At 45.4% G+C, this 27690-nt stretch overlaps 1 protein-coding gene across 1 annotated transcript in view; it reads left to right on the forward strand.

Annotated features, from left to right (window-relative positions):
- THBS3 (thrombospondin 3) overlaps positions 1–27690 on the forward strand; it is a 366994-nt gene that overhangs the window by 70040 nt on the left and 269264 nt on the right. Inside the window, exons 2-4 of the mRNA XM_069650130.1 lie at positions 10031–10237; positions 11267–11523; positions 20889–20991. Coding sequence (XP_069506231.1) covers positions 10031–10237; positions 11267–11523; positions 20889–20991 — 567 coding nt within the window. The remainder of the gene's footprint in view (positions 1–10030; positions 10238–11266; positions 11524–20888; positions 20992–27690) is intronic.

Here is a 27690-nt window from a genome sequence, read left to right on the forward strand (position 1 = left end):
CACCTGCAATCAGCAGCCCGATGGATATGGTGCCGGCAGCGGGCCAAGTCCAGCACGGCTACCTCAGGATCCGCGGGCAGCCCAGAGGGGGCCAGCCGCCGCCGGTGGCCAGGGCCGCCCCACGGGGCCGGGGAGCCCGGCGGGGAGTCACAGGGGTCCACCCCAGCGGGGGGCCGCGGTCAGAAAAGCAGCAGGAGGCGGGATGCCCCGCAGGCACCCAGCGGCAGGGAGAGCAGGTCGAGGAATGAAGGCCCCAGCTCCCAAATGGATCAGAGCACAGGCGAAATAGCAGGGAAGCCCTCGATGTTCAGGCGTCTCAAGGGACCACGGGTTGTAAGGGCCGCCGGCGGAGGATCCACTCGAGGAGGCCAGAGGGGGCCCAGCGATCCGGCAGCAGAAGGGAGAGCGGGGCGCCGAGCCCGCGCGAAGTCAGCAGTCAAGTTGGGGAAGCCGCTCCGGCGGCTCCCGCAGGTAAGTGTCGGCCGGCCTGCCCGCCCCCGTCCCACTCGGGAGGCAGGCCAGGAAGAGGAGTCGGCCCCAGGTGGTGGGCAGCAGGGAGAGCAGGGCGGAAAGAGGAAGCCCAGTGGCGCGCGGGGCCCGCTCCCAATTGGAGTACATCCAATATTTTGCTTGTCTCTGCTTCCTGTATAAAACACATGTTTGATTGATGGAACTTCAAATGGTGCCCCACTAAACTTAAATACCTAGGAATCTGGATTACATCTGAGATAAATGGATTGATACAAATGAACTTCTCAGTCTTACAGCCCAGTGTCAAAGCTGATTTGGACAGATGGTCCATTCTGAGACTCTCGTTGATGTGGGAAGGTCAACTGCATTAAAATGAACGTAGCACCTAAGATCAATTATGCCCTTTTCATGCTCCCTCTCAAGGTTGCGATGAATCTATTCAAGGAGGTGGACAGCTTGATGCAGAAATTCGTATGCAACGGTAAACCACCTAAATTAGCACTTTGGAAGCTACAACTACTATGTACCAAACTTTTCTAATTATCACATGGCTTTTTCTTTGAGACTCATTTGCAGGCTGACGAGATCGGAAACTGACATATGAACAAATGCTGACTCAAACCAATGTACACTTCTGGAATCTAAGGCACTGATTACTACATCATTTAAGAACATACGGAACAGGAATCTGCTCACTGATGTCTTACGTGAAAGCTGGTGCACGATCTTACACAGGGCAGGTTCTGATCCCGACATATTCCTGAATGTGTCGATATGGCAGAACCGCATGCTTACGATGAACGGGAAATGCATATTCTGTCTGAACTATTACCTTGGTGGAATCCATTATATAAAAGATCTCCTTGATGACGACAGATGGATCCCCTATAACTTGTGTGAAAGACACGACTTGCAGGACTGCACCTACACAGTATGCAGGCAACTAAGGGGGAATTTGGGAGAAATAATTGAACAGGCGCTGGGCCCGACTAATCAAAATATAGCCTGGTCACACTTAGAGATGTATGCAGGTGCTGCCCACCTGGCTGCCTCATTTTATAGGATGCTAGCGATGACTGGCAAGGAAGATACCAAGCAACTACCAATTTGGAAGAGGGAGTTGGGAGTAAACCTCAGTCCTGGAATATGGACAAGATGCTTTAACAACATTTGTCTGACATCTATGGAATGGTGTCTATGGACCGACCTCCCCGATTAAGTTACCGTACAGAACGTATTGGACGCCGGAACAAATGTTTCGAAGACACCTTAGTGAGAATGACACATATTGGAAATGCACGCAAGACAAAGGAACCCTGAGCCATGCGATTTGGTTTTGTAGCAAGACTGAAGAGTTCTCAAAGGGGTGTCAGAAAGACTGATATTTGCATTGGAGGTCATGTGCCAATGGATGCTTCCCTTTTTGTCCTAGGGGATGGCACACCAATAAGAGGAGTAAATTATGCCAAGACAGCTGTTTCACGGCTGTATGCTGGTGAAGAAAATGATCCTGTGTGCTTGGAAATCCTCAACCTTCTTATGCATAGATGACTGGATTGAGGATCTGCAGACACTTTCTACTTTTGAAGGAGTTGTTTACAAGAACAGAAACGAGCTGGAGATGTTCCAAGACATATCAGAGCCTGTTTCTTGATCTATATGGTTAATTAGAACACAGATGTTTCCTGTATACTATATTTCCTCCCTGGCTTCTGTTCTCTGTGAGGTGCTTGTCTACATTTCCTTCTATTTCTTCTTTCTCCCCGAGAACCTTAAGGGCCATTTGTTTAACTTTAGGCAATTTCTCTAAAAAGAATGATTCACGTACAAATAGTTATGGTGTATTTGTAGTAGGGTATGTGCATATGTTTCTTCCTTTTGGTTTAATGTGTACTATACTTTTGTGATTTGGTTTTTGTTAAACTTGATAAAAAATGATTAATGAAAAGAAACGTAGATGAATTTCTTTCCAGAGATGGGCGAGCCATGTTTTGGAGATATTCAGGACCTATTTTAGTTGAGACTGTGTGCACAGTGCATTACATCTTGAAGTTTATCTTGTATGCCATTAGAAGCCATTGATTTGGGCAGCGGTGATATGTGGTGACTGGTCTTCAAAGGTAGACTAAGACTGGACACCTGGTTTTGCTTTTGCTCCAATTTATGTATTTGTTTTTTTGGGCAAGCATCTGATTGCATTGATTCGGTTTGGGCACCAGCCCTACGCAATCTTCCAAAGGGAAGGGAAAACTATTGGAAGAATGCAAGGGGAAAAAGAAGCTGCTTTAGCCTGAGTTCCATTTGATGGAAAGATGAGTCAAAGATAACTCTGAGGGTTCTTTGTGCTACATACTAGAGTGGATTTTGTTCCCAAGTTGGTAGGACAGTTGAAACGAAGAATAGTCCATTTTGTTTTCCGTAAATATTGATACTTCTGTTGTTGTACCATTCGAGCACTTGTACCTTTTCTTCAGCCATTGGAGAAGGAGTGTTGGGCTGCTACTGCATTTGTCAGTTTCCTCTATACGAGCCTCCAGGCAGAGCAGTATCCACTTATATCTGCAGGTGGACATATTGTTCCTCAAACCTTTGGGCCCAAGACCACACATAGAAATTGAATTAGTCCCAATGGATTCTTTGACATCACCAATGCTACCCATTTCATGTGGATTCCCGCATGGATCCATCCTCTCCCCTGTGATCTTTAACCATTATATGGAACTGATGGAAACTCACCTGGCATCACACAACATTCACATTCACCAATTCTCAGATGACATGCAGCTCTGCCTCAAGATATCCTCCACGTGAGACACCCACTGGCTCAAGGCCTGCCTCCCACTGATCCAATCCCATATGTCCAGTGCTTAACTGAAGCTCAACCCCTCCAAGACCAAATTCTACTTCTGACCAACAACACTGAACATTCTGACATCTAGACCAGGTTCTCCTCTACGAAAGACTTCACACTGCATCTCACCACCAGCACCAAGTCCCTTGGGTTCAGCATCGACAGCACCTTTCCTTCAAGCAGCGCATAGCAAGGAAGTCACAAATGGCTTTGTACCAACTTTCTCTCCTGCGGAAGATCAAGCCCTTCATCTTCGAAAAGGGGGGGCATTGCTCCCACCTGGATGGCAGCAATGCTCTTCTGGAAGGCCTTTCTGCGACTTCCCAGGCACCCCTTAGATGTGTGTTACATGCTGCAGTACGACTCATCAAAGAACGCCACAAATTCAAATACATCAGCTGACCCTCATCTAAATGCACTGGCTTCCGCTGCAAGCATGTATCATCTTCAAACCTAGCCTAGTAGGATCGCTGTCTGTCTTCCCTCTGTTTATCCTCCCTTGCCTCGTCGTTCCTTGAAACACTTGTGTATAGGCGCATTATGAATGCCATATCATATCATATGATAGCATAACCCTGCTGCATCATTTACAAGTATGTTGCCCTTAAGTCAACAAGCTACCTAACTGAGAAACTCAGCATCTCTTGAGCCCCACAACCCACCAGAAGGCAATGTGCAGACTTGAACTTCGCTAGTGCAAGAAGGAAAGAACCAGACACCTAATACACACCCAGCCCTCTCATGAATCAGTCACTGCTCACTAAGCTGACATTAATATGACATCCAATGACTATGGTTGTATAAATGTGTGACCGCAGTGGCCACCATGTCATAACTAGACATGACTTATATTTAGAATATCTTGAATACTTGAATAACTGCGATAAGGCTGCTAGAGTATATAGTTAAACTATTTTGAATCAGATATGCAAATGGTTAAAATCCACAATTGCATTTTGGAACTTTGAGCTCCTGCAGCTGTGTTCAGGGACACACATGTGATCTTTGAACCTGCCCTGCTGCCAGGGCATGGCAGCTGCAGGGGGTGTCGCAGAAAGGTTCATGTGTACATTATGGCTTTTGTCATCTAAAGGTATGAAACAGGGGTCTGAATAGCAAATCTCACTTTCAGAAACAGAATTACCCAAATCATTTTATTGCTAAAATATCAAAAAAGTTCAGGTTGTTTCGCCCTCGCAGAGAGCATTCCGCCACACACACAATGCCGGCAAATCTAAAAGAATCCTTCCAGGTAGTCTTCCCTTTGCTACAAACAGAGGAGATATTTTTGCACATTTTCTGGGTGGTCTATGCCACTATTGCTGCTCTGCAACTGGAGAGCCAGACATGGAGGAGGTGATGTGTATGAAGTATTCTTGCAGTTGCTTTTCTACCTCTCCTCATGATCTTGCTCAGTTGGAAAGAGGCCTGGAGCGCGAGAGCTGATGACGGGTTCTTTAGTAGAGGAGTGATTATGGTGGTGCTTGAGTGCGTTTATATGACCTGCAGCTCAGGGTGGTGATGTGCGACTACAGCATGAGGAAGACCACCACTTCATGACAGTAGGATTCTGATGACAGGTCTGAGGCTCTGATGTTGTTCACCAGTTGACGAACGGCTGAAGGATTAAAGAAAGGGAACTGAATAACCAAAGCAAAGCAGGTGTTCCCGCAAAACAGCTAGAATCCCAGGGTACTGGAGATTGACATCCCAATTCTTAACTAACGTACCCTAAAAAAACGACTTTCCAATTCTGTTGGGAAGTATGAGTTACGTTCTTCAGTGTACTTGGATTGGTTATCTTGTATGATATGATATGTTATTTAACGTGATTAATACCCAGAGGTTTCTAAGCGCATACCCGGGGATCAAACCTGTGTTGCTCTGTGTCGTCTTGTTTCCACAGCGAGCATGTTGCACCTGAGCTATCCTTCTGAGACTACCTTTCTGTAAACTTTGAATATAACACCACTGTTTGTTTTATTTGTTTTGTTTTATTCGTATTTATATAGCGCACAGTAGCCCGAGGACATCGTGGCACTTGTTACAGTACAAAGCTTAGTTACTTAGTTACATGGTCATTAGCAAAATATATACAGGTTGCAATATAGTTACATAGTCATTAGCAATATATATACAGGTTAGAATATAGTTATATTACATTTATGTTATATTACAATATACATGGCAAAAGTGGAGGAGGCAGTCCTCCACTTGCTAGTTGAGGAGATTGGCCTTGAGTTTGTTGCGGAAAACAGAGATGGAAGTTTCAGCTCTAAGCGTGGCAGGGAGTGAGTTCCAAAGTTTCGGTGCAATATAGGCAAAGCCTAGACCTCCAGCTGTGGCTCTCTTTATGCGTAGTATGTGTAGCTGGTTGGTGAACTGAGCTCTGGTGGGGCGAGTGGATGTGGTCCTTGATATTTCTTCAGATAGGTATGCTGGAGCGGTTTTGTTGATGCATCTGTGAGTGATGGTAAGGATTTTCAGAGTAATACGGTCTTTGACCTGGAGCCACCGTGTTTCACGTCTGGCATGGGATATATGGTCTCTTCTAGGGATGCTCATAGCGGCTCTGAGGGCATTGTTTTGTGTGGTTTGCAGTTTGTGAATGTTCTTGGCAGAGGTGCCAGCTAGGAGAGCGTTGCAATAATCGAGTTTGGCTCCTATAGTTTCTCTGGCTATGGCGAAGCGGTTGGGGGTGGATAGGTAGGGTTTAATGGCATTGATGAGTTTGGTGCTGAACGCTGGTGCAGAGGCTATGGCGCTGACTTGTTTGTTCATCGATAGATTTGCGTCAATGTGAACACCTAGAGTCTTGACAGAGGATGATACGGAGATGGTTGAGTTATCAATGTTGAAGTTGTTGTATTGGGGGCTTAGTTTCGATAATGTGTTTGTCTGGCCCAGGATGAGAATTTCAGTCTTTTCCCCGTTAAGACAGAGGCCATTGATTGCCATCCAAGCTTGGATAGTGGCATAGATGTTGTGAAGGGTTGTGGCATCTTGGTGATAGAGTCCAGATAGGGGGATAAGTACTTGACTGTCATCTGCATAGTTTGTATATGCAACACCCATGTAGTCAAGTAAGTCGAAGAGGGGTTTTGTGAAGATGCGTTAATGAAGGCAGTAATCAGGGGTGCTAGGTCATTAGCGCATTCCTTGATGATTTTGGGAGGACAAATGTCTGCTTTGCAGAGGGACGGTTTGAGGTTTTTTATGAGATTAAGGACCTCAGGTTCAGTGACGTCTCTGAACGAGAATTTAGCGTGATTGAAATTACTACGCTTGTCTTGTGTGTGGCGGTTGGTTTCTTGGTTTGGGAGGGCTTTGCAGTGGTTTTGGATTTTGTTCTGGAGGAGTTTTATTTTTTTGAGCATGGCGGACTGAATGCTAGCACACCACGCTTTGTCTTTGGTTATCTCGTCGGCGGTAGCCGGAGGAGTGACTAATTCATTAAAGATTGCAAACAGTTCTTTAGCTTGGGAATTGGCCTTTGAAATCCTATCATTGAAAGAGTTGGATTTGGCTGCTAAAATGGCTTTTTTATATTGGAGGGCTATTTGTTTGAAGAGGCTCTTATTTAGGTCACTCGGATCCGTTTGCCAGTTTTTAAGCAACTGCCGCTTTTGAGCTTGGAGGGTTTGGAGTTCTTCCGAGAACCAAGAGTTGCAGTGAAATTATTTTTTTTCCTTCTTGCTTTTAAGTGGGGCTATAGACTTTATGGCATTGGTGAGAGTTTCATTGAAGATAGCTGATAGTATATTTGGGTCCTGAGAGAAAGGTGGTGCTAGGCAAGGGAATTTAAGGTGGGGACGCAAGTTGTCTGCATTGAGTTTTTTAGAACTTCTTATTGTGGCAGGTGGTGCGTGGGTCAGAGTCTTAGGTTTGGGGTTGGTGGGGATGAGGAATTTGATGCATGTGTGGTCCGTCCATGGAAGGGCGGTGTTTGATGTAATGTTGGATGCACAGTTGTGATCCATGACCCAGTCAAGGTTGCGGCCTTTGGGGTGAGTGGGGGTGAGGACCCCTTGGGAGAAACCTAAGTCTGCGAGTTCTTTAGCTAGGGTTGTGGCGGATTTATCCTTAGGATCATTGTATCCTAAATTTAAGTCCCCTAATAAAAGGATTTTGGAGGACTTTTTAATGTTGTTGCTGAGCCGATGGGAGAGGTGCTCTTGGAAGTCAGCTGGGAGTCCGGAAGGTCTGTATAGGATGTGGATATTGATTAGATTATTGGGGGAGAGCGTAAGCTTGGCTGATAGGATATCAGCATTACCACCCCATGTACTATGGTCTGTTAGTCTAATGGGCAGCGAGTCTTTGTGGATAAGGGCGACTCTCCCTCCAATCTTATCACATCTATCTTGCCTGAGGATGGTGTAGCCTGTGGGTAGGGCTAGTGCGATGGCTGGGCAGGAGGCATCATTGCTCTGGGCTCATTTATACAGCACATGTAGGATGATATTCGGTGGCCATTTTATAGTCATCTGATATTCTCTGACATGAATCTTGCCTTAAAGAGTAGTGGGATAGGTCCATCAAAATTCCTACCCAAGTGTCACCCGGAGCAAGACTTTGCAATGGACACATCGGATGTATTCTCTATACTGACTTGCCTGCCCTCACTAAGCTTCCCACAATATTCTCCCCAGATTCTACTACACAACACACTATGCAGAGATCTACTAAGCTGCTCACACAGAAATCTAAATATCCCTACCAAAAGAGATAAAAAAAAACAGAACTCCACACCTTTAAATCCAACTTCCATACCACACTCCATGTCAAAATATCCTAGCAGCACGGTCACACACGCCTCTCCTCTGGACACACATGCCTCTATGCTATCGATACAGAACACGTTGAATTGGGGTTGCATGCAGAGCTCAGTCATTGCGGTCTGCACCCCTATAACAACAGCAATTTTTTTTTTTCCCTCTCGTCCCACCAACCTTGCCCAGATGCCTCTTCCAGATCCACCAGAGCCCCCAGAAACAATTCAAATGGCACTGGAGCACCCTATGCATCGCAGTACGGTGCTACACTGCCTTTGGAAGCTGGGTTCCCGCCTCAGAAATAACCAAAGGAACTAAGATTGTTCCCCCGGGTATGATGCGCATTATAAATAATAAAACAAACAAACAAACAAACAAACAAGATTAGAATACATTGGAAAATAGTGCTGAGATATTCGCCAGTCTGCAACATGGTGAGAATCCCAATTCAGCACCTTGTGGCAGACTTTGTGAAGTTAACCCCCACTCTGTTTTTCGATATGTTTGGAATTCTGCAGGAATGTAAACTCATGCGACCCATCTTGAAATATATTGCTGCCCATGGCGCTTTACCGTGCCCAGTTTACCTTGCAGATGGATTTGGTCTCCAGCCTTGCCCGCTGCTCCCTCATGCGTAAGGAAGCAACTCCTCTGCCTCTCAGCTGATCCATCTGTTCGACATTCCTCTACATGCCTTCCCGTTCCAGATGTGTTCCGTTTGCAGCACTGTACATCAAGTGTGGCTGCAAGCGACAGTGCCAAGAAATATATTTTCCTCTCTGTTCATAAAGTGTGGGGCTCGAGTCCCGGGGACGTTTCCGCGTCAGACTGCCAAAATCGAGAAAATGTCGAAAAAATCTGCTCTGACCAAGATTATGTCATCTGCGATGACGGTCCTGTCAGGAAATGTGTGGGAATGGGTGGTACATATTAGTGGAAGAGTCTCTTAAGCAAGCAGAAGCATGGACATTTGTACTTGACAGAGTTTAGGAGTGGGATGGTGATGCTGTACGAGATCCAGCAGTACTTGAGCTTAGTTTTCCATGAAAAACTCCATGCCAAAGGGGGACGCCAGTGAAATAATAAGCGCATCTCCATTGGAGTCTGCCAAGTGTCAGTAACTAAGGAATCTCCATGTTGTGCTGGGAGTAGGAACTTGGTGCACAGCCACACCATGTAATGTGAAGTAGAACAGATGAATTCCGCATCGTCCTGTCCATTTCGCAAACCCCAGCCCCACTCGCAGACCCAAAGACCTGGATCTTAAAAAATAAAAATGATCTAGAATGTTCCAGCGTATAGAAATACCAGACCACGTATTGGTATGAGTTGCCAGCTGGTCGGGCTATGAGGTTAGTAAAATTGATTCAGAGGAAGTAACAGCGTTTTGTGTATTGCATCATTCTCACTCTATTTTTATGCCTGTAAAACAGATTAGTGGTTTACACGTGTTCTTCAACGTTCTGTATGCAACCTACATGCCGCATAATCTGTTGGCAAGGGTGATTCAGCCTTTTAAACTCAACAAAATGACAAGTAACAAAGAATGCCAGAGAAAAATAAAAAGTTGCATGTATATTTCCGCTAATGGTCAGCCTTTTTCTCTATTTTGTTACAATGGAGGCATATGGTTCCTGACCTGAAGAAGGCCCATTAGAATTCACCTGTCCAAGGATTGAAACATGTTTATATTTCTAATACTTATGATATACTCTCCTTTCTAACACATTCTTGATGAGACGTAACACGACTTACCATATAAGAGTCAGGAGACACCTCAGGTTATGGTCTAAGGAACAAAGACTGTTAATATTATCCCTCACACCTTCCCATTCTACAAGAAACTTGGGCCCCAAGTCAAGTTCTATGCTGATGCAGCAACTCCCCTAGCTGAAATCGCTAACGCTATTATCCATCCCTCCTTCTCATCTAGTGATGGACCTTCTTACTGTCAGTGAGACCCGGCAGATGCACAGCGTGGTGGACAAGATCAGAGCAGAGCTGCTGACAGTGAATGACATCTACCTGCTCTCCACCTTCCGCCTGCCTTCCAAGCTCGGAGGCGTCCTGTTTGGCCTCTACTCCAAGAAAGACAACAACAAGTGGTTGGAGGTGTCTGTGGTTGGTAAAATCAACAAAGGTAAGGGCGGTCGAACTGAATACGTATTAGCTGTAGCCGGATCGCTAGCCTGTATTTATCAGACAGATGGGCACTATTGTTGCCAAATGCCCAAGGTCACATACTCATCTTGCGCTAGTTATTAGAGGAAGCATTTTGGAATAGGCTTGATATGATAATGATATGATATGATAAGGCATTTGTAACGCGCCTATACACAGGTGTTTCAAGGCGCGACGAGGCAGGGAGGGGGGAACAAGGGGAAGACAGACAACGATCCTACTAGGCCAGGTGTCATTCAGATCGCGCAAGTGCAGGGGGAGGGGGAGGGGAGAGGTGCATGGGGAAGGGGAGGGGGGAAGTGCAGTACAAGGTAAGTAGAATAAATAAATAAAAGGGCCAGCTGGTGGCAAGTGCAAGGTAAGTGCAGAACAAGTGCTGGGAAGGGGGGGCTGTAGGGATACAGAGACAGTCCCGCAGTGCAGGGGTTGCCAGGGAGGCAGTGCAAGTGGAGAGTGGCTTGGCCCAGACCGAGGTCGGTGAGAGTGGCCCAGTTGCAGATTCAGTGCAGTTTCAGCAAAGAATTAGCAGGGGAGAGGGAGAGAGAAAGCAGAAGCAAAGAGGAAGGTTTTGAGGTGCTTCCGGCTTCTGATGTATAGTGGATTTACTCAGCACTCATTTTTTGCTTGTAGGTACAAAGGTAGCTTCTTCTCTGAAAACAGGCCAACTTCTAGCAATCTGCAAGGCAAAATGCTGGGCTTTGTGGTGGGTCCTGTAAGGAACCCTGTCTTTATCTCAGCCTTGGCTCACTAACCAGAAAATGTCTATTCAGGAAAGTGCTGAAATATTTACACCCATGTTTAGTTGTATGTGCTATCATGAAGTGCCATGATCCTACATGACACATCCATAAAACAAATTATTTTGGTGCTGCTCACAATAGTGTCCCACACTCTTCTTTTTCCCTTTAAAGGAGGTTGGTAAAATAATGAGTCACTGTGGTAAGTTGTCCGTAGAAGCCGAGCTTGAAATTCTTTATTTGTCTTGCAGTCCTTGTCCGGTACATGCGGGAGGACTCCAAACTGCATGCCGTAAGCCTCCAGAACGCCAACCTGTCAGATGGCAAGAGCCACACTGTTATCCTGCGAATGAGTGGCCTGCGTGGAGACACCGCCTCCCTGGAGCTCTACGTGGACTGTAAGCAGGCGGACTCCAGCCTGGGCCTTCCTGGCCTCATGATCCTTCCCCAGGCGGAGCTGGAAAACGTGGAGATCCGAACCGGGCACAAGGCGTACCTTAGGATGCAGGTGAGTGCTTGTCGCGGCTTACGCCCTGGCTGCCGGCCAGTTCAGCCAGATACTTCTGAGGCCGTGGCTGTGATGAATTTCAACCACATGTTAATGGGGCTTCTTGCTAGATGATATATGGGCCTCAAGCCAAAAGAAATTCAGGATTTACGCATGAATATTTTGAGTTCACATCTGCTTCCTTATGCCTGATTTACCATAATAATGGGGTAGGACTTGCAATAGGGGCAGCATCTCAGGTATGTATGTATGTATGTATGTATGTATGTATGTATGTATGTATGTATGTATGTATTTATTTATTTGTAGAGCGCACCTGACCAAAGGGTATCTGGGCGCATTCCTTGAAAGTTACAGTATTGTTGCAGAGTGCAGAAGACAGTTCATCACAATGGTGGTACAGATGGCAGGCGACAGTTCAAGACAGGGCAGGACAATTGTGAGTCATGCGTAGATGCCCTTCAGCGAGTCTTTGTGCACCACATTTGCATGGGAGCATTGCAAAGATGCTGCAGGCAAGGTCAGGTTTGCTCCAGTTTTGGGCTTTGTGAATCAGGTATAAGAAAGCAGGTTCAAAGCTGCTAACTGGCCTCGCACCCTTAACTCTAGTGGATCTTTGTGAATCTGATCGGTAATCAGCAGTGTGGGAGCGCCAGGTGTGAAGACCTGTTTAGAAGAGTCTTATACTTGGCATGGGTTGGTCAATGTTTGGCAGTAAAAAATACAAATAGAAAGCCTATGACATGCTGAAGGCAGTAGGAATAAGGGAGCAGCCTGGCTAAATCCAGGAGGCTAGAAGGCTCCCTGGGTGCTGCATTAGGTGGGAAAAGGGGTCGAGTGTATTGGCTCAGGGATCTTTTTTGTAATGTCGACTTGTATGAACTGTGGTGTCCATTGGAGTACATCGGAGTGCGCCCTGCTGCACACGCTGAGCCCGCTGCTCCACTTATGCCCTTTGATGCGCCGTGCTCACACTGAATGGCTGCATATGGAATTCGTTTTTTGTTTTTGCATAAGTGTATGTTTAATGTGGCTCAAAGCAAAGCACCCTGAAGCAGCCGAAAGATGACATGTTGCTAAATACAATTGAAGATGCTTTCCTCCCAGAAACCCTGCGCTCTCACTCTCATGAGGTGGTTTGCTTGCAGTTCACCCAGCACACCCTCTCTCTTACTCGTGCTTGAATTCTTGGTAACTCAGGTAAATATGTCAACGAGAAAGAGACAGCGAGAGAGAGAGAGAGAGAGAGACAGAGAGTGTGTGGTATCTTGATTGATAGTGTGTCAACCGCTGTTGCCCCCAACACAGCTAGCATTAGTCCTGGGTTCCTTTAAAACTCGTTGACACTTTGGTAATGTAGGTTAGTTTACAGGAAAGAATGAGGCTGCAATTAGTCAGGTGAAAGTTACAATGGGCCTCATTCTGAGTTGGCTGGTCCGGTAAAAAAAGTGCCAGTATTCGTGCATACCGACCCCTTACCAGACCGGCTGACTTTGGGTTTGCCACTGATGCGCCTTGCCTTAGCTCCAGCTAAACGCTGGAGGTAAGGCAGGCGCCATAAAGGCAATAAACACCGTCATTACCGGCATTGCCAGTGTCGGTAATGATGGCAAATCCCTTCATGGAGTCCTATCGGACTCCATGAATGGGGATTTACACGGTCACTTCGGGCACTCAGAATCTGGCAGCAATGCCGCCAGACCGAGTGCTGGAAACTGCATCTACATTTGCCGGTATCCTGGTGGGTTTTACCGCCAGGATACCCGCAGGGTCAGAATGAGGCCCAATGTCTGGTGCATTATATAAGAAAAAGCAGTTAAATACAGAAAACACCCTTCGTTCCATGCACTCATGTTTATCTGGGTGACTTGTTCACACTGTTTGCTTCACAGTGTGCCTATAGTGTTTAGAACAGTGGCTGCTGGTGACATTTTTAATGGGAGCGAAGTAAATATTTCCCACAAATATGGCAGAGCTACCAAGTGTATCAAGGGAGTCGAACCAACCAAGAGGCTTTCAGAGATCTCCCCTGATATTTTTCTTATAGGGTAATTAATGCAATAGAGGCAAGTCATCAACAGTGCACCGGAGCATTTCCCAATGCATTTTCATGATGCCTTCGCCCACAATATGTGCCAGTTTCAAAACACTTTCACACTAGCGGTACCTGTACATTTCCGTTCTGCCTGCACCAATATATGCCAGAGATCCTACATAAGAACATTCTCACATTTGTTTTGTACATAATGCCCGTCATTATACTATACGGAGACATGTGCACACTGCTCTCCAATATATGGTAGTATCCCCACTTAAGGACATACTCTTGTTGGCTTTACCTTTACAAATGCCATGCCACAATAAGAAAACATGTCTAAACTGGCTGCACAATGTACTCCAGTCTAGACACATAATAACACACGAGTTAGGCAGTAATTCCGCAATAAATCTGCCGAAAACGAATTGATGTTACCACCGCTTGGTCAGGGGGAATTCATGCATGATGACAAGTGGTGGTGGCAGTGTAATTCCCCATTTACTTTGGGTCCATTGGACTCAATGGGGCTTTTTTTGCGAAATTACCGCGGCAGATTTACTGCTGCGGTAATTCTACCAATGTTCCCGATTTTTGGGCCTTGAGTGGGAAAATTTACTTCCAGGCTTTGCTGGAAGTAAATCCTTGACTCAAAGCCAAAATCCATAATTTGGCATAGCGTAAAATTGGTGGTAACTCATTTTTACCACTTAGTGCACTACTCATAATGAGGCCCATTATGTTGGGGGGCTTGTTGACAAGAGAAATGCCACCTGAGCCTTTTGTAAAGGATTTTTGCTTTTGTCTCCTTGAATTGTATACTTGCATTTCAGGAGGTCTAGACATGCATGCCCCACTCATGCATTCCCCATGTTGTCGCTCTGAAACTGTCAGGTCTGGGTAGAGGTGCACAGCATGACAATCCTCATGATTGCCCTGGCGAGCGAGGTGCACAGTGTTTCTGTTTGCTTTCATGCTTCAACACGTCCCTCCTTTATTTTTATTTTTAACTCACGCACTCCTCTTCACTCTCTCTTATTCTCTCTCCTTCTCTTTTCCCTATTTCCCTTTTGCCGCTATGTACCTTCTCCTTCAATACTTTGCTGAATTCCTTTGGCAGCATAAGGCACTTGGCAAGAAATATAACATATCTCTATGCCTGGGGCCATTCTGGCATGTTACCAATGACCATCCTACTTCAGGCGCTCCCCATCCTTCTCTCCTTTTCCCTTCAGCACTGGCACTGTGGGCGGCATGCTATGCTTTACCAGAAACACAATTCACGGACGTTACATATGGCTGACGGAGGTGTAAAGCAGCAGTGACCAGTGGGATCAACGTGTTCAGCCATATTGGCACTCATTACGAGTTTGCAGTAAATCTGCTGAGATACCACCGAACTGTAATGCCATTACCACCACTTGGTCTGACGGTATTACCACCAGATTACAAGTGGCAGTGTTAGTCCTTATTTAATGGGAGTCCATAGGCCTCCATGAGGGATTACGACAGAACTACCAATTGGGCGGTGCAGTAATGCAGTGGTATACGGTAATACTGCCGCATTTTACCCGCACTGTCAACTCATAATGAGGCCGGTTAACAGGCATTTTTCAGCGGGGAGTTGACTTGTGGGTTATTGTGTCAATTTTCCTGAATTGTATTAGATTTATCTCTTGTATTTGTTTGATGTAACTATAGAGTGCACCTACACCGAGGGGTATCATGGCACCAGTAATCCCACAGAAGGAAAAAGCACAGTTGCATTACTCAGTAAATAACCAGCTCTTTAACTCCTGAGGAAACCTCAAACGATTACCTTGAAGTCTGAGTGCACATGGGAGGGTGTTCCAGATGGACGACGCATGAAAGGGGAAGGCCCTCTTCTCTCCATGTTTGGTTTTTACTTGAGGAATAGTCAACAATAGTTCATTGGTCGATCATATGATTTTGTAAGGAGAGAACCTGCAGATTTGATCAGTCAGAAACAAAGGACCAACTCCATGGTGGGTTTTGTACGTCAGTGGAGACGTGGAGGCATTGAGAGATATGTTCGTATTTTCCAAATCTTAAGACAACTCTTGTAGACAGGTTTAGAGTTTGTTGTATTCAGGCTCGAACTGCCTTATAGGGCAACAGGGCAAAGACCGAACCAAAAATGCAAAATGCTAGCGTGGGCCAATGTGGGCCAATTTGATGAGTTACTTCATTATGCGGCTAGTAGATTTGACCAGTGTTGCTGAATAAATATTCTTTACATTTCTCAATTTGCATCACATTTTATCAAAAAACTCTCCCTGGAGTACTATTCAAACAGCCTGTCACAAAAGGAATGAATTGCTATTTGCAACGGTGGGACACTTTTTCATTGATGCCTGAGACAATATTATGCCCTGGTCCGACCCTGGTTGTAGTAGTGGGTTATCTAACTTCCGCACGCCAAAGTGTACTCTGTTACACCAGGCAAGTCTAACTTAAACAAAAGCACTGGCCACAGCAACTCTGTACACGAATGTCAGGTGGCAGGGCTGGGGAATTATTCTATGTAGGGATTTCAATTTGATACACATGGGAATTCCACATTATTCAATCAGGGTCTTAAATGCCAGAGAGCAATATCCCAAAGGGTGGGCACTATCACTGATGAACTGAATCGCCTCTCTGTGTGCGGGATTCAATTTGACTCCTTTCAAAGCCACCCAATCTAGCAAAACTTGAGCTGCTGGCATCACTTCCCACCTCCACACGGAGAAGGTTGTGTGTGTCTCCCGCCTGCGTATTGGATAGGATCATGTCTGCCAGCGAACACAGGAGGAGAAGGAGACCCTCTCTGAGGTACCTTGCAGTCCACTTTACAATGACCAACCTCACTAGTTGGCAGAACGCCTGCTTGTGACCGATCTTCCAGAAAGGATGTGACACAGACCAGGCACATGTGACAAAGTTCTTTTTTATACCACTTGCTTCACATGGGAATTTCTTTTGTATATGTTGAAGGGATTTCTATAGTGCAACATTTCAGACCATTCTATCAGACCGATTATATCACAATAATAATATGTATTATTATTATTGCTAATAATAATAATAATAATAATACAAAACAAACTCTGACACTACATTCTCTGCTGACAGAATTCAAATGAGCTGCACAAATACCACAACATGTTAAAATTAAATTGCCTCTACCCAATGAAGGGCAGGTGGTGATGAGGCTCTGGAGACTGATGTCCTCATAACCCATCTCTTATGCACATAGGGCCTCTTGGCTGCATTACCTATGTATGGCAATAAAAGCGAAACACAATAAATGGGCCTCGTTATGAGTTTAACCTTAGGAGGACAATACCAGTGGTAATACAGTGGTAATGGAGTTACCATTATTACTGCACCACCAAACTATGGGGTTGAAGGTAAGGTGGAGGAAAAAGCTCCAGAAAAATTCTGGAGGTAATTCCACCATTTTACCACCAGAAAATGGGTATTTCGGTGGAATTACCACCAGCAGAATTACCAGTGGTGGTAATTACGCAGCAATCACCATAAATGGGAACTAAGCCAGCCATACCACCACTTGTAATATGGCAGTGATTCCGCTGGACCCAGTGGTGGTAACAGTAAATCCGTTTGGTTGTATCTCAGTGGATTGACCACTGTTTTACCACCAAATTCATAATGAGGCCCAATGATTGTTACTGCATGCAGTAACAGCAATTTATCAGATTACACAGTCATTAGTTAGTCCCTGTTTCAAGGTACCATTATAATCCATTAGGGAGTGCACCTGCGGTAATACTGCAATGGTCATACTACCACTATTACTGCATTTTCAACTCAAATGCTGTTGTTTTGGAGGTTTCTGTGCCAAAAATCAAAATTAGGTTTTGCAGTAAAACAGGCGGTATTTCTAAATGCCATTTGTTTTACCATTAACACCTAACTCAAAAGCCGGCCCCTACTGTTCTCACCTTGTATTTCTGACATGTGTCCACCTGCCCAGAACACTACTGTGAACTCCCATACCGTTGGCCACCTATCTCCATAAGCCCACCTTGAACGTCTGCACTTTGGCTCATTTAACTCCAAATGTCTGCCTTTAGCTCCCCCTTATTCCTCCCTACCCCTGCAAGTCCACCTTGTACTCTCTTACTTCTGCTCATGTCTACAACCCTCCTTGAATGAACTGCCCCACTATGCCCACCTGCTGCCAGAATTCCACTTTCAATTGCCACATCTATGCATGCAGGTGATTTACACAGCACAACCCTGACTGCTATACAATGTAGGGAGTGGTCCATAGTCAGTCTGTGGTCTTCATTTGTCTGTGAAGTATTGCTGAATTGCAGGTGGGAGCGATCCAGACTGATGTTTGCAGGAAGGTTGTGCCACGGTGTGGGAGAATGGCAGGAGAATGCTCTTTTTCTGGTCTTCCTACTCTTACCCATCTTGGATTGCAGTCTGGGTCAGGTGATAACTTGACTCCTGGTGTTGCATTGCCTGCTAAAATGGTGAACCTTTCAGCTGAGTGTATTGGCATCATTGACATTAGAACTTTGTAGGTGGTGCAGGCTGTCTTGAAGGTGATGTGAGCATGGGCGGTTTAGCAAGTGAAATTCCTTTAGAGTGGGAGAGATGTGGTCGAATTTCTCCAGTCCTGTGATGAGGCAAGCTGTGGCTTGCTGCTGGCACGATCTCAGAGGGGCCAGAGTTGTGGTTGGGATACCGGCCGGAGGGCATTGCCACCATCCAGGTGGGAGAGCACCAGGGCCTGGACGACAGATTTGAAGTCTGAGGCGGGGATGAAGGGTGTGATTTAGTGCAGGAGTGAAAGCTGGTATCATGATGTTTATGTCTTCTTGCAGATGTATGCTGTAAAGGAAATGTGGCAATCAATGGTGAAGATGAAGGGCTTTGCTCTAGGGATTAATTGGGGAGAGAAGCCCTTAAGATCCATCTCTCTCAGCCAATTTTAAACTTTGGTACATTTAGTGGCATCTTCAAGGAAGATCAAAGCTGCTTTGGTGGGCTTGAGTGTCAGGGAGATGCTTTGCTCCCAGGCTTGAATGGTGGAGAGGCAGTGTTTTATTTGGTAAATGCCATCGATGCAGTTGACCTTCAGGTATACCTGTCATCAGCATGCTGGTGGAGCTTGATGTTTGGCGAGGCCGTCAGGGCCTCCAGACGATCGTTGTAGAGACTGAAGATAACAGGGGAGATGAGGAAGTACTGTGGGACTTTGCAGGTCACTGGAATCAGCAGGTGCCTATTTGTACCAATTGTTGGTGCGGTAGGAGTCAAACCATTGAAAGATTGTAGCATTGAATCACATGCAGTGTTGAGTCACACTTTGTACTGAATGTGGCAGTATAGTTGAGCAAGACCAGGAGGCATGGGTTTCATTTGGCCATGATGAGGTGTGCCTTGTCAATGACCTGGATGGTGGCAGACACTGTACTGGATCTTGATCTGAACCGGACTGATATTCTTAAAGTATGTTGTGTAGGATGATCTTTTCATACAGTTGGCATGTGACAATCTTCTCGATGGTCCTGCCAATGAAGGGAAGAAGGGTGATGGTGCAGTAGTTTGCTCGGTCGCCCTGGTCGAGATTGGGCTTTTTAGTAAAGGTACGATCTTGTCGGTTTTCAGTTTGTCTGGGAAGATGCCTTGCATGAATGAGGCTTGATAGTGTGAAAGAGAGGAGTGAGTGCCTTTTCTGTGATATTCTTCAAGATGGAGGCTGGGATGATGTCGTCCTCGTTGGAGTTAGCCTTGAGTGATTCCAGTATGTTTTCAAGTCTGCCCAGTTTTACGGACTTGCATTCTGACCATCTTGGGGCATGGTGTTGTGATATGACTGGGGTGTCAATGATGGAAGGGTGTTGTCAAAGTGGATTGGGATATTGCCAATTGTGTCTGTAAAGAACATGTTGATTGCATTGTATTGCTCTATGAATTTGGGTACTCTGGAGGCTGATAGAGGGCTGATTAAGTGCTTGATGACGTCACAGAGGGCTCTGCTCTTGTTGGAAGCTTCTGCTTTGGGTACTGTGGATTAATGTTCTTTGGCTGAGGTGATGGGGGTCCTGTGGGCTAAGCAGAGGCTTTTTAGGATGGTGAGATCTTTATGTATCTGTGTTTTTCTCCAGATCTTGTCTCGTTTGCACATGGCATCATTACTGTTGGTGAGTTCTTGTGAATACAATGGTGTGGAGGGTTTCGTTTTGTTGGTTCATAGATTCTAAGGTGCCTGGGTGTTGGTGGAGTCAGTGTGTGGTTGAGATGAATTTTGACATTGCATAAAGGAGTGGGTATGGATGCTAGGTTTGTAAAGCTTTTTCCAAGGCATCCAAAGGGAGCCACATATCTCGGTTCCATGTGTTAATATCCCTGCAAAAATATCGCCATACAAATATATCGCCATATATTTGCAGCTATATTAAGGCATGGAACCTGCGGGGAACACCCCTCAACCCCCATATTATTTTAAAGGGATAGAGGAACACCCCCGCATCCCCCACTCCCAAAATCCCCAAATATTATCCCCACCAAAAGTATCGCCTATGGCCATTCCTGATGACCATATATACAGCGATATTTTTGATGGGGATAATATTACCTGATACTGCAAGCCCACTTTGAGCTCCCACCCGACTGTGATGAACATCCTCCAATCCAACGTAAATGTTCTTGCTTGTGCTTACCACCTTCAACTGTCCCCATCTCTCCATACAAGCCAACCTCGGACACTCCAACTGAACAACTGAAACACCTTACTTCTGCTCATCTACCTTTAGAAACCCACCTGAACTCCACATTTGTTCCCATTTGCCTTTCCAAGTGCACCTTGAACTTCCCTGCACATTCCGTCTTGGAATTTCGTTGCTTGGGCCTACTTTGAATGTCTGTGCTCATGCTTACCTTCCTCTACAAGCCCACATTGGCTTTCTGTACTTGTGCCCTCCTTCCTCTGCTCTCCCCCCACAACCTCCCAAACATCTGTCCTCTAACATAAGTCCCTACGGTGCCAACATTGCATTTGGTTGCTGTTCAATTCTTGAATTGTAAATTCCTAAACACTGTTGAAATGTGATCTACGCATACATGGCATGGGCCATACTATTAGAAAAACAATAATACATTAATGTAAATGTATGTCAATAGTATTTTGAATAGTTTGCTTTGTTCCTGTATTCTTCAGCTTGCAGACTGCCTACGGCCAACTGCAAACGTATGTGTCATATTGGACTTTCAGCAATTCATGTGAATTCCCTGTTTAGTTTGCACCAGGGCCGGCCCTCAACTGGGTTTCCTTTTCTTCCTTCACCAGGGATCCATGGAGTCCATGAAGTTGGTTCTTGGAGGATCAATGGCCAGAGTTGGCGCTCTGAGCGAATGTCCATTCCAGGATGACGAATCGATCCAGAATACAGGTAACTGTATATTACACCTGCCACAACTCCGGAGCAGTGGCGACACAGCAATGGAGATATATGAAGGAGAGGCGGTCCAGGCACTTGGGGGTCAACTGTGGATCCAAGAGGCCTGAGTCTTGACCCTGTTTCCCCCCCTTGACGCCATGGGGCAATCTTTATCTGCCCGTGCCTCATTTTCCACAACTCCCAAAATTTAGAGCGATTAGAAACGTGTTACGTGCCGTATGAGGAGACAAATGACAAGACTAGACTTTTACCCGTAGCTTGTTTTCTGAAAGCTAAATTGGCTGTAGATGTGGTAACTGGACACATCCGCCCTTACATAAGCACAGAGGGGTGGTTATAATACAAGCACAACCTTACAATATTGTCAAAATGTTTTCCTATGTATTGGTCCTTACACCCCTCACAGTAGCCTAGTGATCAGGTGGGTCTCCAAAAAATCTGGGGATGTACAACCTAGAGGGTAAGAAGGAGATTAGTACATAACTCAGCACACAAAAACGCAAGACTGGCGGGGTTATTTAAGACAACTTTCAAATGAGTTTTAAATTGCTAATAGAAACGGAGTATATGGTTCTTTACAAACATCACCTGATGTCAAAGTGCTCTTTACTGCCTCTGTGGACATATGCAACCCTTTTTGGGAAATAGGTACCCTTTTTTGGACTCGGTTATACTGTGTGGAATGCATTTGTGAATCTTCTAGTGGTTGTTATCTTCAAATGATCCAACATAGCACAAGGGAGTAGGTACCCAGGGGCCTAAGGTGTGGTGGACGAGAGAGGTGGATGAGGAGGGCCCGTGGCGGTGCGAGGGCTGGGCACAGTCAGCCTATGCCACTGGGCCCACTTACAACAAGCCTTGTTTCAATGAAATCTCCCTCCTCTAACAAAAATATTTCTATTTGACAACTGGTTACACGTTATCCCTCCTTGTTACACCCATCCCCAAATCGTTCTTCCACACTCACTCTGTATCACAAAGATGCCCTTCCGAAGGGCTGCACGTACCGCGGATGCATTTGGTAGTGTGCTTGTGCAAGAAGGAACCTCGCCTATCCTCCATCATAGCACCACAGAGCTTCCCATAAAACACTCACAGAATCCTTCAGAACAACAGACTGGTTCCAGCATAGCCACCTGGGACCTTAAAAGACCACAAATCAACGACAGGTGACCCTCATGTGGACCCCAATAGAGCCCCACTTTACCTCAGCGGAACCTGGTATAGTCCCACACTGACCATCATGTATCCACAACATACTTTTACATACTTCAATACTGACTCGTATAAGTAGCCATAGCGTTAGGGAATAACGGGCAACACTAAGTCAGGAACTCATACCTAAAGACCCTGATCACAGGGCGTAAGGAAATCCTCCTTAAAGTACTGGAGTCTGTTTTATTCCACAAAGTAGGGGCCAAGTGTATGGTCGCTCTCTTCTGTCGGAATAGCTTGTTCAAAGGCTGACCGAAGGAACCAGCCTTTCTATTGGACCGTGAGGGTGAGTCTGCTTCCACTTCCGGGTCAGTAATATCCCAAACAGTTTGCAATTTCGAGGACAACAAAGAAACCCGAGCTGGTCCTTCTCATAGTGAAAGGGTAGAGTCAAATCCCTGCTCCCCTCCAACAGCAGGGTTAGGCCAGTTACCTCCAAAACACAATGGATGTATCTTTCGCATATGATTGTGGAATAGGATCCTGATCATGGACACCAAATGTCGGACTGGCCTAAACCAATCAGAACGGCTCTCTTTTAAATAGCCAATGAGTTTGATTTTTACTAAAGGCTATAGACCCAGTGAGATCCACATACTCATAAGGGCTATTCATGGTCTGCAGGGCCATTTTTGGGGAGACTTTTTATCTTGGATTTTCAGCAACTAAGTTATGATTGTGAGTTGGACCAGGCACCATATTTAAAACCTACCCAACAAACTACAGTATAAGGCCTATGGGCCTCGTTACAAGTTTGACGGTGTAATGACAAAGTGGTGGTCATTCTGTTTTTTGGCAGTATCAGAATTTCCTTCATATTTACTTCACCACCAGTTTGACCTTGAAGAGGAGGATTTACTTCCCCTTTAACGCCAAAAATGGGTCGATTTACGACAGCAGAATGGCCACCAAAATCCCCATGAAGTCCTATGGACTCCAGAAATGGGGACTGTTAGGGAGAATTCTCAGAATTGTGATAATTGCCTCTACCTTAGAGACCCCCCAGCAACTTTGCTGGATTTTGAGGATTTGATTTTTTTAACCTGGAGGGAGTAAGACCCCTTTTCCCACTCTCTCATGTATTGTAATGTGATTTTGTACACAGTGTCTCTTTTTGGTTATGGAGTCTGACAAACTCAATAGGCATCATCTTTTACATTGTGTCACACAGCACCTTCAGTGCAGTGACACAGGGAAGTCTTTCAGAATCCCCAAAAATGTAAATACCTTCTCTGGGATAAACTACTGTTTCCCAGAGCAGTGAAGTGAAATTGACTTTACTTACACTTGTAACTTTCTAGACCCAGCACACACTATCTTACAATAGGGTGCTGGAGGGGATACTTAGTATCCCCTTTGTCTAGCTTCTCATGTAACATTTTTATGTTACCTTTTCCTCACTGAATGGCTGGTGGCAGTGATTTACTTTTTACTACCATTATGGGATTTTACCGCGGGCTGCGTTCGCAGCCACGGTAAAGCACCCATGGGTGCCATTTTTGTCAAAATGGCCTGGTCTTCTTTTTTCGCCATTTCTTTGTGGAAAGGTCCTTCTTGAGATTTACTCTGTGCGCCAAGCCCGGTTTAGTCCCTTTGTTCATTTTGCTCCTGAATCTCGCCCCGGGCTCCAGTGTGTCTGGCAGGGGCAGGAAGCAAGAGAAGCAAGAGAGGTGCCCGAAACTCCCTGTGCTTATTCTCCTAGGAGACAGGAATGCACTCTTAGGTGATTGGCCATCTGGCTGTCCCTGCTGGGTGACTGACAGCTAGGCTGGAATTAATGGGAGAAACCTGCATAAAAGGTGAGGCTTTTTGGCTTGGAAGGCAGAGTCGACCACTGGATGACGGCATCCGAAGAAGAACTTGGAAGAGACGCCTGCTGTAACTCCTGGACCATTGGTTTGCCCTGTGAAACCCTGCTGCTGTGCTGAAACTCACAAATTTGTATCAACAGAGAAGCTCCTGCAAGGACGACTTCTCCCTTTGAGTTGGTGGGACCAATCAACTCCAAAATAAGCCACCTGGACATCCTCTCAGTGCTGGTCGAGTATCCACTGCAGTCGCTGCTGGAATCAGATAGCCATGGAGAGGAACATCAGTTTGTGTGCGTTGCTTTTAAGCTGGCCAAGAGCTCCAGGAAGATCCTCCGGACTCCCAGGAATCAGGACTGACCGAGCCTGAGCCCCCTCAACAGAGGGCAGGACCCCAGATGCAAGGAAAGCCCATCTCGACAGCCAGGAACCGCAGTGTTGCTATTTGCGGTAGATGCGAGGAGTTGAAACACCGAACAGCCACTTGTTTGAAGTTTTCTGGTTGCGAGCGGTGACCGCCCCATTGCAGTGCAGGAGTCCCCAGAAGTCCTCCCTCTTGTACCCACGACTGAGGCCCAGAAACAGTGAGATCTGAGGAACAGAAGTCATCTGCTGCACTTTTTCTTCAACCTAAAGGTACTGTAAAGTCTAAGAGAACTTACCTCTTGTTGTGTAGCCTCGTTGGAGACTTGCTTGGTTGCATGTGTAGAGTTGCGTGCAGCTTCTTTACCTCACAAGCCTAATCAGCTTGTGGCCCTACTTTGATTTTCTTCTATTCTACCAAGAATTTTTAAACATTGGAAAAGACTTTCTACTTACCTGCAAGAAGAGCTTCAGTTTCCCTTGACTTTTGCTAACTTAACATTGGCTGGCCTGGCTCCCTGAATGACTCTTCTCTCTTCTGATTATGTGTTTTGACTTCCTTCCAGGAAAGGGTTAACTAACTTTGCATTGAGGGATGTTTTGAAAGTACTTACCTACTTAAGAATAACTGTGTGAATACTTGTTTTATTCTGAACTCTCTTCTCTTTAACACTACTCCCAAGAATATTCTAAATGCAACAGTGATATATTAATGCCAAGAGCACCCTAGCTATTGAAGTCACCCGAGGGTGTAGGCAGTGCCTGTGTGTCATCCTAAATGGGTAATTGCTGATTTAGATAACTAAGAGTGTGTATCTTTGGAGTGTATTTGTGTGTGGTTTTATAATGCTCCCTTCTGAAGAAGGCTTACTATAACTGACTGGTAAATAAATTAATAATTGTTTATTCAAGAAACCTTGTGTGTAAGAGTTTATTTGACTACTTGTCACTGTGAATCTCACATTGACCCCTCTTGAGATAAGCCTGGCTGTTCAGCCACACTACCAACCTGTGTAGTACAGACGTATACCAAAGTTGGGTTCCTATTGCCAGGAGGTCAGGGTTGTTGTAGTGCACCCAAAGGGTACTGCATACAATCGTGCCTAACAGGGACTAACACTGCCAAACTACCACTCAGAATCCCATGGTAAGTCCAGGGGACTGAGTGGCGGTAACAGTAATTAATTTTGGCGGTAAACACCAAATGAGGCTCTATATAGTTTATGGAAGGTTTAGTGCTGTTTCCCTTGATGGTACCAAAGTCCTAGGCATCTGCATCCCCGCATGGGGAGTCCAACTTAACGGTGTCCAGTTAAAGGGTCGAAAGCAAAAGGGTTGAATGCAAAAGGGTCGAGTGCATTCGACCGAAAACCAAAGGATCGAAAAAAAAAAATATATATATATTTTTTTTTAGCTCTAGTGTAGCTTTAAAGGGGTGTTTTTACCCCAAAAACGGGGGTTTGGTGGGGACCCCCCCCCCCAAAAAGAAAATGCTATTCTTTTTTTCGGTCGAATTGACTCGACCCTTTTGTCATTCGACCCTTTTTTTTCGATCCTTTGACCTACAACCTATAGCTTCAGAGTTGATCTCTTCGATTTAGTCATAAAATGAAGCCACCATTTGCAGTGCCAGAGTTAAGGTTACAACCACATATGCATTGAAATTGCCTAAAGTTTATTAACTAACATTTAAGGACCCCGACCACAATTCAGCCCAAAATATCAGAAATGTGTTGGCAAACTGTGTAATATTTAATGCATATCATCTGTACTATGGTTCAAAAGTAATTGAGTATGGGAACATGCATGCATTTCCCATTCCTTTTCCCTTAGGGCATTTCGTTATGGAATTAACCAATCTGACAGAACCTTTCTGATCTACTGACCCATTTCATCGCTTTTGGCATGGGTGATTTGGCCTGTGGGGCTCGTTGCCCGCATACTTTGCAAAATACTGAACCGGGAGAGTGGGGGTTACGGGGTGTACCTTGCTCCCCATGTTTGGTATTTTGTGGTTTCAGGGGTGGAAAGGTGTCTTAAAATTGAAGGCGGGGGACACAAAAAAAAACTTGAATGTGCTTTTAAATGGGGCCTGAACAGATACATTGCGGGCAGTTTGCCGCGAATAAAAAAAAGAAAATCGAGCAAACAACGCCAAACCATCTTTATACGGTCTGTCACGGTTTCGAGGAATCCATTGAAGAGGCTTATGCTAGACCACTTGTGCTCAAAGAGGAACTGGCTAGCAACCCCTCCAGTGGCCCCTTGCAAACTGAGTCAGCGTCATGCATATCTTGTTAGTTGGGGTGCTGTGTACAGGGGAAACATTAGATTAGACCAATCAGAGAGTTGGATTTTGGTCCTCTACTTTGGATCCGAGGATTTTACCATGGTCACTGGTCCATTTACAAGTGATAGCGGATCCAATTACCCTAAATGCAAAAACAAAAACAAACTATATTACTGTCTATGCACGAATTGCTATCCTGTCTTGTATACCTTGCTTCATCACTGTATAATTGTACCCTACCTTGCCTGTAACTCGAAGATTAAGCGCCCATATACCTTTGGGTCAGGTGCGCTATACAAATTAATAAACAAACAAACAAACATTTGAAGCAGCTAAATAGAATTGAAAAAAACATTTGACAAAGCATGAGGGTTCACTACCAGACCCTCTTGCTGCAGGCCGTGATGAAATGAGGGCTCAAATGGCTAGCGTGTGGGTGGGTTATGCTGTGAAATTGCAATTTAGATTATAAAAAGCATTTTTGTCCACTAACTTGTAAAAGTGAATCGAAGGATCTGCATGTGCTCAACGCTCCTAAAAGAAATTTGCCAATACACCAGATGCCAGATAGATCACTGGTTAAGAGCTCGTCTCTTACATGAAGCAAGTCTGCACTTTGGAAGTTATTGAGCATGTTAGGGGAGATTCAGCCCTTCATCCTTATGATCGGGGGCTGGTACATTTGCTATCATTACATAGTTTTATAATAACAGCTGTTACAATGCTTAGAAGCCTGAGAAATTGGGCATGAAGCACTATATACAAATCTGATATAATTTATATTATGCAGCTCAAGGAGCGAGAGTCCAAGCCCAGAGTGCAGATGGGATCTAGGATAAAATATACAGTGGGCAAGGCCAAAGGCCAAAGCCAGTGGTGCCAAAATAAATAATGATTTCAAATATACAGTAGTGGCAAGGCACAGCGAAGACCATGGCCACAGGCGTCAACAAATATGGACACAGGCCATGGGCAGTGCCGAAAAAAATGGATTGTATAACAAAACCCTTGAAA

This window comes from Ambystoma mexicanum, chromosome 1p, assembly GCF_040938575.1.
Source record: "Ambystoma mexicanum isolate Mex_15411 chromosome 1p, UKY_AmexF1_1, whole genome shotgun sequence".
Taxonomy (NCBI): Eukaryota; Metazoa; Chordata; class Amphibia; order Caudata; family Ambystomatidae; genus Ambystoma; species Ambystoma mexicanum.